The sequence below is a fragment of the Mesocricetus auratus genome, unplaced genomic scaffold, assembly GCF_017639785.1.
Source record: "Mesocricetus auratus isolate SY011 unplaced genomic scaffold, BCM_Maur_2.0 Super-Scaffold_100009, whole genome shotgun sequence".
NCBI classification, from domain to species: Eukaryota; Metazoa; Chordata; class Mammalia; order Rodentia; family Cricetidae; genus Mesocricetus; species Mesocricetus auratus.
Genome location: NW_024429193.1, coordinates 31,487,844 through 31,502,842, shown reverse-complemented (window position 1 = coordinate 31,502,842; position 14,999 = coordinate 31,487,844). Strand labels below are relative to the sequence as shown.

The window sequence follows — 14,999 nt, the reverse complement described above, 5'->3', positions numbered from 1 at the left end:
ACCAAGACACAGCATAATGGAGGAAGGAGTCATGCATAAATACTATCAGAAGACCCACCTCACCAATAGTAAAGGAATTCATACTGATGAGATAACATTTTCTTACTAGATATTCTTATTTATTTTAACAAATATTAAGAATGATTTAACCTGTGGATATCATCCCAATTTGGGAGTAAACTATTTTGGAAGGCAGCTTGCTTTGTCTTCTCCCCACAATATAAATGGCTGCTTGTTGATTTGGAATATTTCCTGATCAGAATTTTTCTTCTAGAATTAATCAACAACATGAAAATAACATATGTGCACACATACACACATGTAATAATATTTTTGCATTAAATAGGGAAAAGTATTTCCAATACTAAGAAATGCTTTTGATTTAACATAGGGTAAGTATGATTTATTTATCAATGTTGCATGATGCTACACTTATTAGAAAAATATTTCTTTGTGTATCTTTCCAAAGGAAAAAATACATGCTAATGATCCACACAGAAAAACTAAAGAGATACATAATTATATTCTTCAGATTTTTTAACCTGTTGCTATGATATGTATATATTTTTGTCAGACCTCAATCAATATTTATAAAACTAAAATAAAGACTTTCTTAGAAACCATTTTATGTAGATGTTTTGCGGTATATAGTTACTACACACAGAAAATAAGTGACCTCTGGATCTATTGCTAACACAAATGTGAGTGCTAGGAAACTAAATGCCATAATGTTTTAAAATAACTTTTTTTAACTTATTATTGGAAAATAAGACAAGAAAAAAAAGAAAAATAATACTAGAAAAAGATTTCTGTATGAGCATAATAAACTTACTAATGCCTAATTCTCTTCTTCATTTTTAAAAAATGTGTTTCTTTTGTTTCCACAGAGTTACTGGAGGTGAACTGTTTGAAGACATAGTGGCGAGAGAATATTATAGTGAAGCTGATGCCAGGTAAGTGGCTTGCCCTGAACAAGATAAAAACGCATCATTCCATTACTGACACTTGTTCTATATATCCATGTATGATTTAACTATATTGTGACCCAGCCATTATGATAATTTCTTATTACCACTGTGGATACTCTTTATGATGGGTCCTTCATCAGGGAAATTTCTCTCCTCTAAAGGTTTTCATGATGACTTTTAGGAAAAGGAAAAAGCTATAGGTATGTTTTAAATCTATTTTTAATCAATTTTCACTTGAGCTTCCATGTAGTGAAGGCTTAGTTAGCCACAGTGGCTGTTAAGTACCAGCAGGACAAAGAGTTCCTGTCACCACAGGAAGTTCCTCACTACTACACACTTCCAGTCAGCAAAGACAAACTGACCATGGAAGATCTCAGTGCCTTTTATATTGTTTCTATTAGTGTGTAACACTTTGGATAGTTCACTGAAGTCTCTGGAATGCTGGTGTGAAAAATACTTATTTTTCTGTTTCTGAGTGTTCATGTGTAACTTCTTAATTTTATTGATTAGCAAAATTTTCATGGAAATATACTAAAAGACCAGCATTTTACCAATTCAGAGTTGCCTAAGCTACTCAAAAAACCTTTTTGAAGTAAATTTGCATTAACCTGCTTACCTAGACCTATTTAGACTTGGTGGTTTTTACTTTCCTTCTGCATTCTGTAATTTTTGCTTATGTTGAAAACCGTGATGAAGAACGACTAACTCATCATCATAGCGTAACTGACGCTATGAAAGTTAAATCTTTGGCCATCTGCTCCACCTCTACTGTTCTCCAGGTTTCCCAAAACTGTAGCAGTAATAGGGACTCTCAGTAGCACTCCGCTAATGTTGAGGCTCCTCCTACCTCCAGAGGAGCACATGATGCATAAAAGCTCACCTTTCACCTAATTGTGGTAGCTGCCTGCAACCTTAACGCTTTACAGATAGAGGCCAGGTCAAGAGTCCCAGGCCAGTATACACTACATAGTTGAAACGCTGCCTTAAAATAAAAACAGAAATAAATAAATTGCTTTTCCAAAAGCTCAACTTTCAATTCCTAATTCTTCTTGATTTTATGCTGCTACAATTTCTTGACTTAATACTAATGTTTATGATATTCTATATATCTGAGTATACATGATTATGCTTTAATTTGTAGTGTATGTTTTGCTGTTAAAGTCAAGTAGAAAATTCTGTTTGATCTGTGGTACAGTGAATAAATCCTTAGTTGGCCAATGTGCTCAAATCCTTTCATTTGTCCCCAGAAAAGGGACCTAAAGCAGTTCTAGAATAGCTATTTGCCCATTTGCCAAGAAGAACCAACAACTTTAATTAAGCAACCAATTAAGAAAGGGAGTTTGGAGCTGAAGAGATGGTTTAACAGTTAAGAGCGCTTGGTGCTCCTGCAGAGGTCCCAGGTTTGGCTCCCAGAACCCACAACTATCCATTTTTCTGACCTCTGTGGGCACCAAGCACACATGTGCATATTCAGACAAGCGCTCATATATATAAAATAAATAAATCTAAAAAGTAAAAAGACTTTTAGAGGAACTTTTATCTACTTTGTCTTTCTAAGATATGGTAACATGTTCTGTCTGAAAACGTGTGGTTAAAGCAAGGTAGAGACTATTTTAACTTTTGGCAAGCAGTAATAGACAACAGGACAAAACTCAGGAGTGGGGCCTCATCGTGTATATGCCTATATTACTTGCAGAATCAATTATAGAATAGTTTCTAGGATAGAGATTCCCCAATAAATCAAGAATAATTCTTTTCCCAAATAGAAGCTTTAAGAGGCTGTGTTCTCACGTTTTCAAGCTTTGTTTTCTCATTAGCCCTCAAGAGCTTAGGTATGGAACCCATCCTCACTGATAAAGGATAGTAAAATTGATTTACTATGAATCGTTGTTTCTTAATTTTGGCCATCAGCCAAGTAAGTTATTTTTATGGCTAGATAAAACAGAAATGTTCCAAAAAGACTGTGTGGAGTTCACATTATGATAAAGGAACCAGAGTTAAACAATTATGAATAAAAATCAAGTGAGCTATGTAGTTGTCACATCCACTTTGAGTCTGTTTTAGTGGTCATATCAATATATCTGGTACCAAAGAATGACAATTATCATGGGTATTTTGATATACATACTGTTAAAAGTTAGACAGTGATTGCTTTTTTTCATTTAGTAATTTCATATAGCGTATCATCATGTTACATACAAAGTAATTTAAGATGTTTTCATCAGGTTGTGCACTTTTCCCCTGATTCAGCAAATCCCCTTTTGTTTGCTCTTGAGTTTGAACTGCACAATGAATGTGTACAAGACTTGTCAGTATGGTGTGTTCTGTGTTATTGTGTGTCAAGTGGCAGCTTATTGGGGTCTTGCAGCTGCCAGTATAAAAAATCTTCTCCCCCATTTAATTAGCAGTTGATTTGGTATCAGTAAGTTTCTAATAAGGATAGCATTGATATTGCATTTTAACATGGCTACAAGTAAAACTTCTTTCTCTAAAGGGTATGGAAATAGGCTTAACAATTACCGGTCCCCAGGGCACCTTAAGCATATTTGCAAGCTCCTTAGCCCTTCCCCCCGAGTTTTCTTACTGTGAAAAGGGCTTATTTTATGTCATAGGTCAAGGAATCCCCCTGTCCTCTTGGAGCTTGCATTCATTTTCTTCTTTCTGTACTCTACAGGAGGCACCCCTTCTAAGTCACTGGATCATGTGTTCCTTTCTCTCTTTTTTTTTAAGTCTCTCTTCTACCTCCCATTTCATCTGTGTTTACCCTCTTGTTTCAACATGTTTAATTGTGACCTCAGATCTTAAACAGTTTAGATTGTGTATGACAAACACGTGGAAATTTTATGTCTCTAGATAATCTTCCAAGGATATTTTGGGAATTAAACAGCAAATTTTCTTCCTGAATGTGGAGATTCCGACTTCTATAACAGATGACTTAATCTGTAGACCAACAACACATCTTAAATTGTTTTGTCTGACTATGTCACAAATTCTGTGTTGGATGTCATTTTAGTAAAAAGTAGATTTAGCTTTATCCAGCATTATTTAATCCCAGTGTAAAGCTAAGAAAATTGTGAATAATATAATTGTGTGCGTTTGTTTTGTTTCGTTCATACCTTCTTTTTATTTTGTATCCAATGTGATTATGTGCCTTTAAAATGTTTTCCCTTCCCATTCTGCCCTTGTATCTTTGCAGTCATTGTATACAACAGATTCTAGAGAGTGTAAATCATTGTCACCTAAATGGCATAGTTCACAGGGACCTGAAGGTCAGTATATGGAGTCCATGAATCTGAATAAAGAAGTTTCTTTGATTTTGTTTTTTCCCCCCTGGGGAAAGGGCAGAGGTGGGTGGGGCATTGAAAATGGTGTTTAAAATGCCTTTCCCAGCTTTTTCTTGAAATGAACAATGGAACGACAACGCATGATGGCTCTTCAGTTTGCTCGTCTACAGGCTAAATATACATCATAGCAGGAAGGAAAGAACAGCACCATACAACCTGCTACGTTTCCAAGCAATAAATTACCAAGAGTTGGTTTGAGGGCAGGCTTTCCTGAACTGTCCAGCATTGGCCTGGAATGAACTCAGCCTGTGATGTATGTCTGCCTGTAGATTTAACACCACTTCTGTTCTGAGACCACGGGTTGCTGGAGCAGGACAACTGGCTACACATTGGTCACTTGAGCCTGGCGAACCCTAGACAAGGGTAACAGTTGCCAGCTAGACTATATAGCACAAGAAGTCTGTGCTGTCGAAAATTCCTTCTTATCCTCATTTAAACCTAACTGTGCCTTGTACACTAGCAGGGCAACTTTCAGAACGATACTGTAAAAATGGGAAAGAATGGGGAGATTATATTTGTGTTCCAGTTCACTTCCTGGAAGAATTTATAACCAGGAAATGAGTTCCAGAACAAAATGAGATATTGTCCAAATGGATCTTTTTAAAACAAGTTAATACACAGCTTGGCTCACAGCTGGCAATATCCTGATTGTTCCGAGGTAGTAGTCACTCTCCTTGAGCAATGTGTTACTGTGGCCTAAGGAGATAAATTCAACACTAGTTGTCTACTAGCTCTGCTCTTTAACCCGGTCTCTCTGAGGGTATACAGACAGTGAGTGTAAGCTTGGAACTAACACACGCCCCCTGGTGTTTGCATGCAGTCATTGCATTCAGCAGATCCTGGAGGCTGTGCTACACTGCCATCAGATGGGCGTAGTCCATCGGGACCTGAAGGTGAGTAATGCTGTTGGAGAAGATAAAGAAAGAGCCACACAGTTCCAAATGACTGTTCAGCTTCAGCTATGCCAGGAAAGGCAAAAGTTCAATCAGTACAGCCTTGTGGACTCATTCCAACACATGTATCCAAGTGCTCCCCCTCCCACAGCCTCTTGTTTTGTCTTCCAACATATACTTGAGACAGATAAATCAGATAGATGGTTTCCTAACATTAACAATAAATAACTTGCTTTCTTTCTGTACTCCAAGGAATGGACATAGAAGACTTCAAGATGTATGATTGGTCTCTTTGCTACAAACTAGTTCCATAGACATTGATCAAACATGATATTTTTCATTTATACTCTATATCTAATATCATGTCAGTAATTTTCATAATTATAAACATAGGCTTATCTCCAGTGAATGAGTGCCATTTTGAACTCTGAACTCTTTCCCCTACCACTAAATTTTGGAATTCTAGGACTGTAGGCTTCTTGGTTTTTATTTGTATTCCTAGGGGCCAAGATACTAAAATCTTCTAAAAATACAGATAGAAAAAGTTAATATCAGATCAAGTATATGAAAAATATGCTTATATTTTTCTACGGGGGCCCACTAATAGATGTTAGTTCAGTTCCTGTTACCAGTCCAAACAAGGAAATTTAGATTATTTGGCATGAGAGAGTTTAGGGGATTTAGAGTTTAGATCTTATGTCAGAAAACTGTTTTCTTCACAGTCAATGCCCCAGGCCCACTGCCATCTTTAATTCAAGTTCCAGTTTTTGAAGGCCTTGGCTGAGTCTGGACACATAACAGCAAATCCATATCCTAAACCCACAAAACATACCATACAATGGAGTGGAAGGAATGCCTATGTTTTATGTTTGACTTTAGGATACACATTTGGTCACACAAACATAGTACAATGTTCCATGTGGGTCTCAGAGTATCTGATGAAACAGCACAAATAGTGTGCATATCCACGTAAACCCAGTGGAAAGATTAAAAGTGCCCAGGGTCCTGACAGATAACACAAAGGGATTCTGACTGCTCCCTTGGCCACTAAAGAATTTTTGACATAGTTGCCCAATATAGAACTTTTCAAAGGAGCATGTTGTTTTGTTTTGATCCTACTACACACACGTAGTAAGTGTTAGAAAATATGCAATAACCTATTCCAACTCTTCCAAAGAAAAGTCCCTCAGCCATAGCTTTGCTTTTCATGGTTAAAATTCTCAGAATCAACTGAAATTGGAAAAGAGTCCAGAAAACAAAGTCAATGTTTGGGTACAAATCATACCTCCACATACTAATAATAGTGGGTATTAAGTGAAACTATACAGTCACAGTTTCTTAAAGTCCCAGAAGTATGTTATGAGAATGTCCAGGTCCTTCCACTGACCACTACATGGCCTCTGCAGTAAAGCCTGGAAATGCTGGCATTGCCAACAAAGAATTGAAAGTATACCATGAAGCATACTGTTTACCCATCCCTAACCCTACGGCTTTATTTTATTGCTATTTTAGGTTTCTCTGTTTCCCGGGAATATAACAAGTGACACTAGAATGATGACAGATGGGAACAGAAAGGTAGTGGAATATAAAGTCTTCCATCACCAAGCTTTAAACCAAGTTTCCCTCATGGCTCCTATACCTTCTGCCTTTATTTCTTTATCCTGATTTGTATGCTAGTTCACATAGAATTCAGATGCTGAATGCCTGTGACTCTGTTCAGCTACATCACTTAGAGCAAAACTTAGGCAATGCTGTGTTTATTATCATTATGAAAGATACTTGTGTCTGCTGTACATTTTAAGATACTCCTAAACCAACACCCATGTGCCACCACAGTGCCTAGCAAAGGACCTTAACCTAGTAAAGGCTTGCCACACACTTCTCCAATTCAGGAACAGATAAAATAAAAACAAAAGAATAAATGTATATAAAGCATACACTTATAATGTAAGAACAATCATAATAGCTTATACAAATAATAGGATAACAATGTCACTCACTATTTTGAATACTTGATTACCTGCCAGTGTCTGGAATCTATAAGAAACAAAATTATTGTCATCCAGAACCAGGCAAATTGGGAGAAGAAACAGGAGATGGCTCAAAGATTGAGGGAGGAGATGAGTCCCCACAGGGCTGTTATCAGTGGACATGTGAACAATAGGGTTTAATGTCTCCAGTAGTGGGACCATTGATTCATATCTAGATAGGATTAGAGGTTCTAACAGTAATGATTAGATTATACTGCTGTTCGATAAGTAGGAAGCTTTATGGCACAATTGAAGTTATTAGCCACAAAAAAAGTCCTGGGTATCCCTCATCAGAGGATGCTGCTCTTGGCTTGCCCTCAATTTTAGTAGCATGTAGTAGAAGAATCATCATATAGGGACAGACGATAAATAGGTAGATACTTTAATTCTGGAGATGGTTATGGCTACCTCATAGAAATGATTGATTGTAGTAGAGCAGAAGTATTGTGAAGTCTTTGTTAGCTGTGGTAGTAGATACAACATATTACAAATTCTAAATCTTGAATAGTAAGAAAAATCCTGCTTTTCTCAGATCTGTCTTTAGATAAAAGAGTGAAGGGCAATCATTTCTGCATTGCATTTGTCTAGGCATCTGAGAAGGAATGTTGAGTGAAAATCAAACACATCAAGCTGTCCTTCTGTCAATTACTGGGTGTCTTGGGTTTGTGAGGCCATAGAGAAGAAGTTCCTGTAGGGTGCAATCACGTCAGGTCCACTCTGCCTCTTTCAGTCAATTCAGCAAGGTTTGCTCAGAGTAGAGAAGTAAATGAAGAGACAGGGATGGGATGCAGAGGGGATCCAGTGCATCTGCCTGCCTGTGCACAAATACCAGAAGTATGATTTCCTGATTGTAAACTCAAGTGCATACATCATCCAGAAAGTCCCCTGATCTTCATACGTGAAATCAGGAATTCACTCTTGTAAAAAACATAAATGAATGCTAAAACTATCTGAACCAGTGCACAGATGGAACAAGTGTAGATGCCATTCAAGTTTTTCAGCTGGTGCAAAATTCCATTCATTTGATTTCTGGGAACTCTGCTCACACCTTCTCTGTCAAAAGAAAGGGTGACTGGGAATGTACCAAAGCAGAGAATAGCTAGCTTCCAGCTAGATTGTTGAGATTTTTAAAAAAGGAAAGGCATTTTAAAAGACCTTTAAAATTCATTACAAATAATATCTAGGGGAATTTGACAATCAATACTTCACAGTAAAATCATTTGTTATTTTTATAATAAAAAATAAAAATGTTAAAAGTAGATCACTTATCTGACATATCTGTTCCTAATGATTGAGTCTTACCATATAGGCAATGATCACAGGTTTGCCAGAAAAACCCTGTGACTAATGTTTATGTGATCATTGCCTTTTCCAGATTAACTGCTTAATAAACACAGTGCTAATTAAAGACTCAAGATCAAGCCTTATGTTTCTTAAGTTTTCCCTTTTTTATTTAGATATAGGTGGCAATTACTTTTTATTACTTCAAAATGTGTTAAAATACTTACCAAATAGACATACCTTATGAATGAACAATTTTGTATATCATCAATTAGTGTTCTATTGCTGTGAAGTGACACTATGACTATAGCAAATCTTACAAAAAGAAAACATTTAATTGGGGCTTGCTTACAGTTCAGGCTAGGTTCATTATCATCATGGTTGCAGGCAGGCAGACATGGTGCCAGAGAAGTAGCTGAGAGCTCTACATCCAATTCAATAGGTAACAATAAGAGAGAGAGTCTGGGCTTGGAATGGCTTTTTGAGACCTCAGAGCCCAACTCCAGAGACACATTCTGCCAACAAGGTCACACCTCCTAATGTGTTCAAATAGTACCACTCCCTTGTGACTAACCTTCAAATCTGTGAGCCTATGGAAGCCATTGTCATTCAAACTACCACAAGTACCAAATCTATAAGAAAAAATTTATGCAGCTGAACAGATGTCTCTGTAGTGCTTGCTGCCTAAGATTGAGGAACTGAGTTTGGATCCCTAACACCTATATAAAAGCCTGGTACTACACTTCTGTAGTTCCACCTCTGGAGGGTATAGAAAGGGGGATCCAAGGGGCTCACTGGCTAGTCAACCTAGTCACTCACTAAGCTCTGTGTTCAATAAAAGACTCTGTCTCCAAAAGTAAAGTTGGGCATGATAGAACAAAACACTCCATATTGGCTTCTATGTACACAGGCGCACGCACACATATACACCACACACACACACACACACACACACACACACACACACACACACACTTTTGTGCACCAAAAGGTGAGGCAATTAAAAAAATATAGCATCAGAGTCCTTGACTCTTCTTTTTGAACATTTCTACTTTTATAAACTGAGGTTCCTGAGATTTACTTTTTCTTCCATGTCTCCACTGGTTCTAAAGGTGGTTGCATAGCCTGCTTAAATACTTTCAGATATTTGAATAATTTTAAGAAGTCTTTACATCCTCCTGAAAGCTGTTGCTTTCATATCCATATGGAAACACAGAACAAAACTTGTACACAGTTGCTGCTCATTGCAGCTGATATGCTATAAATGGTTGTTGACACTGAGACCAGATGTCGTGGAAAATCCTGCACCATTAGGAAGCAATGGGGTGGGGAAGGAACCTATGTGTAAGAATGTCAAGAGACTCTATTTAAAAACCAACCTACAAAGTGATCACATTCTGAGAGTTTAGAGATCATTGCAACATGATCTGTAGTATAGTATATAGGCTAATGTAGAGATTCATATGAACATTTCTTCAGTTTTAGACATGCATTGCAGATTGAAAAATGTTTCTGTGCTTTGAAATGACTAGTCATAGTGGAATGTATTGTCCCTACAAAGGATGGTGTTCTTATAATGCACATCCAGTAGATATTGTCATGAGATGTAATTCAGTAGCCCCATAGTACTATTTGAGAGATGAAGTAAGTGATCAGTCAATGACAGGGTTCCATGGGTTGACCAATTCTGCAGCATCGGAGTGAGAGTCAGGACATGAATCTTGAATTCACATTTTCTCCTAAATCGTCATGCTCACTTCCCTCATTTTACAGAGTCAGTGTCCATGTGCAGGTGTGTTGGAAGGTCTCTGCTTCTGATTCTGCCTGTCACATTCACCCTCGGAAGTCAAAACAATGGGCTAGTAGCAACTGGCGCGTGGTGGAAATCCTTCCTAAGGAGGCAGCCATGCACTGCTCACTGACTTTCTCATTGCTCTGTCTTTATGTAACCTGGTAACCTGGTAACAGATACATTTCTTTCTTAAACATTCAGGGTTTGAACTACTCAGCAATGGACTTTTATATTACAATATAGCTTCAAGTTAAATCTTAGGAGTGATTCAAGAAAACCCAAAATGTACCAGTTTTCACTAAAAGTTTCATTAGAAACTTTTCATTAGAATCAGAAAAATTATTCTAACTGCCCTTTCTATAAAGTAGAAAGAAACTCCAAGGAAGTAAAATATGTATAGCACACTAAGGCTTTTATTAAAGTTAACCACTGAAAGCAATCTTTGAGTGAAATAGTAAAAAGCAGATTCCCTTAATAAAATAAAAAAATTGTTCTAACATTTCAGCTTCCATTCTATATTCTCTATGTTAGGTTTTCCTAAATGATATGCATGGATGCAAAGCCAAGTCAGTGCTCTTAATTTTAAAATGTATCTTATCCCTTGCAAATAGGCCTGCCTTCTCCTGTACATAGCTGCTGCTGAACAGTCTTCTTGGGTGTCAGGTGAAACTCACATACAAATGGATTCCTGTTTTCTTGGATTACTCACGGGCCCTAGAGTGAGGCCTTCTAGGTGATCTCTATCTATGACTATTGTCCCAGTCAGATACTTTATTTTTCTGGGCATTGTGCATAGAGCCCTGCCCAGAAGCTTTTTGGTGTAGTAGTAAGAGTAAAGGACATTAAATTTTAAGAGTTTATTCACTAATGACATTGGCATTTGCTCAAGGAACCTCTCTACCATTAGAATTAAAGGTCCTAAAATGACCTTGATTTCTTAAGTGATTGGAACTCTTTCCTTGAGTGAATCTGTGGTTGGCAAATTAGGTTGGATTTATAATAGCAGGCATTTCTGAAATCTCAGTACTTTGGAATGTGAAAGTTCCAAAGGAGAATCAACTGCTGCCTATAGTTCAGTGTGCTTGGTCCAAGTTACTTATTACATAAATAAAACAGAAAATTGTGATGATTAAATTAGAAAATTGAAAGGTAGTTAGTTGACCATAAATTTTAGTTATGAAATAAAAATGTCAAAAGTGAATAACTAAGCCTGATTAAATCCATTAGCACACTGATAAATATCCAGGGTTCCTATACAAACATTATGTCATAGTGACTGTTACATCAGCCTAAGTGCTTTCATATTCTTGAAACATGTTCATCTCAAACTCCAAATTAGATTATGTCTTTGATGTTGAGATAGTTCAAAACCATACTTCAGCCCTGAAAATCTACCATGGTCCCTTCACATTTCCAGTGGTCCCAATTGTAGTGACTCTGATGGCAGTGAGCAGCAATGGCCTGAAGAATTCTGGTATTTAACTAAAACTTGCTTGCTCGTCCTCTAACTTCTTATAGACTTAACCTAACCTCTTCTAAGTTCTGCTTATGGGTTTTGCTGTCTTGCATGGCCGCCTTGATTAATAAATACTGGTTTAGGCTGTGTTTACCCAAGTCCAAAACAACCCACGAATTCGGCAAAAAGAAAGGAATTAAATTCATGAAAACTGATTTTTTTTGTCTGTCAACATGTAAACAAAATTGTTTGGCTGATAATATTTTCATAATTTCAGGGAACAGTTTTGGTACTTGGAAAGGTCATTGTTTCCCAACTGTAATAGTGGAGACATAGGCTCCAAATTCATGGTTCCTTATCCAGATGTCTGGGTGGGCTAGGGTTCACTCAACACTCTTCCACTAACCATATCCCCACTCTGTTTCTTAGAATCCATGAGGACATCCAGGGAAATTGAAGGCTCTGTCTCAGTGCTTATTTTCAAAATTCTAGTATGGTTGGGAAACAATGGTGTAGACGCAGCCTCATTCCAAGTCTGATTCGTCAGTCCTTGTAGAAGGATCAATACCAAAGAAAAATGTGTTTCTCAAAGTGTTTTAGGTGGGAGAATAAGTATCTGTGTAACATTTTATTCACACTTTAAAGGAATGTAAATTGCACAGTAAAAAAGTGGCTCATAAATTTTTGTTTAAAGCTAACTATAACATTTGGCAAACAGTATATTCTTTCTGCCTTTAAGAATAAACAGATCCTTAAAGACAGCCATTTTAATACATAATTCAGAAAAAGTCTCTAAAATTTGTGCAGAAACTGTTTGGAAACATTGAGGAATCAAAATCACTACCAAACTCTTACAAATCAACTGGGATTTAATTTGCAATTTCATTTGCCAAATGTCTGTAGGTTGGTCCAACTCTGGTTATCATTTTGCCAGGTTTCCTCCAGCTGAAAATGTCTGTGCTCTGTTAGGCTTCTAAGTCTGTGTCAGTAGGCAAGTATGTACCTTGAGTGGTCCTTGGAGGCATGTGAGCAGGTAAAGCAAGCAGCTCTACTAACTGCATCCCTCCACATTGCCTCTGCAGTACCCAATGCATCTGTCTGAAGCCTGCACCCATGGTTGTTCTCTGTAGTTTTCTAACCATACTTTCCCTGGGATTTAGGAATGGAACTCTCCATGAGAGACAACAATGCATGAGTTTGTTTCCCAGCCCCCACTCCCTGTTTAATCTTGTACAAATGTTGGTCATTTTAAGTAGTCACTTAAAATAGAATCTCATTGTAGTCTCTCTCTCTCTCTCTCTCTCTCTCTTTCTGCTTGTCTCTCTTTGTCTCTCTTTGTCTCTCTGTCTCTCTAAATAAAGCCTGAGAATTTGCTTTTAGCTAGCAAATCCAAAGGAGCAGCTGTGAAACTGGCAGACTTTGGCTTAGCCATAGAAGTTCAAGGAGACCAGCAAGCATGGTTTGGTGAGTAGGCTACTTTCCTTCATGTCACTATGCTGCTCTCCCTGCCTGGAACTCCTGATTCCTAACACCACATTCTAGCCACAGGATTGGAGCCACGGCCACCTAGCAGCATCTACACTAATTGTAAGACATTGAACCTAATGTTAAATTGTCTATAATCAGAATATAACTTAAGAGAAAATATTGAGAAAACAAGCTCATTAATACCTTTGAAAAAGTTCTTGGTAAAATGGATTTTGTTGTAAAAATTAATAGGAGGGTTTCAATATACATTGTAGCCTCCATACCCATGCTATGGGTGCATGCACCCTCTCTTCACAGCAGTAATAAATAGTATTTTTAAAATTTAATTTAGAGATGGTAGGTAGCTCATGTATAACCCTCACACTAGGGAGAAAGAGACAGACAGCAGGACCCTGTGTTTACTAGCTGACCAGCCTAGTCTACTTGGCAAGCTCCAGACCGTTAAGAGACCCTGTGTCAGAGAACAAGGTGGGTAATCCCATCACTCAGAAGGCAAAGGCAAGTGGATCTCTGGGAGTTTGAAGCCAGCCTGGTCTACAGAGCAGGTTTCAGGACAGACTCCAAAGTAATACAGAGAAATCCTGTCTTGAAAAAACAAAAACAAAAACAGCAACAACAAAAGTATGAACAGTTCGTTTCCAAGAGAACTTGAAGAGGCTAGTCAGGTCATGTGCTCAAAATGACACCAGTCTGGATGTCTGAGAGGGATCTGAAAGCTCACACACAGGACACTGCTCTTCATCAGACTTCAGATGAGTTTCTCATTGGATGCTCTGTGTATCATTCATGAAGGGTTGGGAGAGGGGTGGCGAGAGTGCAAAGGGTAAGGACAGTATACCCGCAGCACTGTGAAACCCCTTCCAACAACTGTACCCACTGCTGCTTTCAATGGCACCACATTATGTCCTCGGGTAATCCTGGATCTACAGGCAGTGGAACCTCAGCAGATTAGTAATGTGCCCTGTAAAACTTAGGCCGTGCAGAAGGGGCCTACCTCAGAGTCCTTTCTCATGGGCCACCACTTTCTTCCAAGCAGAAGAAAGAAGTAATAAAATGAAGTTTATGCAAAAAGATCCTTTGACTTATATTTAATCTACTTTTGCTAGAGAAGTAACTCACCCATATATATATTCTTGCTTGTACTTTTTTAATGTAGTAAGTATAAGTTCATTGCATAAATAAGGAATAAATCATTTCTTGGATACATTGCCTCCTGGTAAACAAAGACTGTGACTTGGCACTAGTTTACAGTTGGAGGAACTTCTGATTGTGTGTTCTTTTAAAGAAACTTTCCATTTTCCATTTTTTGACTTTTAAAAGAACACTTTCAGATGAAAATGGTTACCTTTGTTATTTAAATATTGTTTGCTTGAAAAATCATTTTCAGGAGTAGAAAATATTTTCCACTGGAGTCTAGTTACAGATTTTATCCTTACTTACGCATTCCTTATCAAATTCTACACTGCTCTATTTAACACAAAGCTTTCTTTGCCATTATCCCCCTTCAGTATGCCTTCTGAAGTTGAAGGTCTCTTTGGTCAGCATTCAGAATGATTAATCTGAGTGTTCCCGAGTCTCCCTTTAGTTGCCAGTTACGAATACACCCTGGTTATTTATTAGTACACATTGAACTGATATTTTTCTGGATATATTTCTTCTCAGAATGAGTATTTCAGTTACTGGTTGTCCTATCCACCCTCTGGCCCTGTACCCAAAGGATATCTGTTTTAAAAATATTTTCTGAAAG

General features: G+C 37.6%; 1 protein-coding gene across 24 annotated transcripts in view; it reads left to right on the top strand.

Annotated features, from left to right (window-relative positions):
* Camk2d (calcium/calmodulin dependent protein kinase II delta) overlaps window positions 1-14,999 on the top strand; it is a 249,204-nt gene that overhangs the window by 171,003 nt on the left and 63,202 nt on the right. For 16 of the 24 annotated variants that reach the window (XM_040751902.1, XM_040751900.1, XM_040751895.1 and 13 more), the window contains 3 exons: window positions 888-953; window positions 4,165-4,237; window positions 13,126-13,228. Coding sequence is in view for 23 of the 24 variants with exons in the window: in XM_040751900.1 (XP_040607834.1) it covers window positions 888-953; window positions 4,165-4,237; window positions 13,126-13,228 (242 nt within the window). In the remaining variant the exon portion in view is untranslated. Of the gene's footprint in view, window positions 1-887; window positions 954-4,164; window positions 4,238-5,132; window positions 5,206-13,125; window positions 13,229-14,999 lie in introns of all 24 variants that reach the window. The other 8 variants (XM_040751896.1, XM_040751880.1, XM_040751899.1 and 5 more) reach the window with 1 other exon arrangement.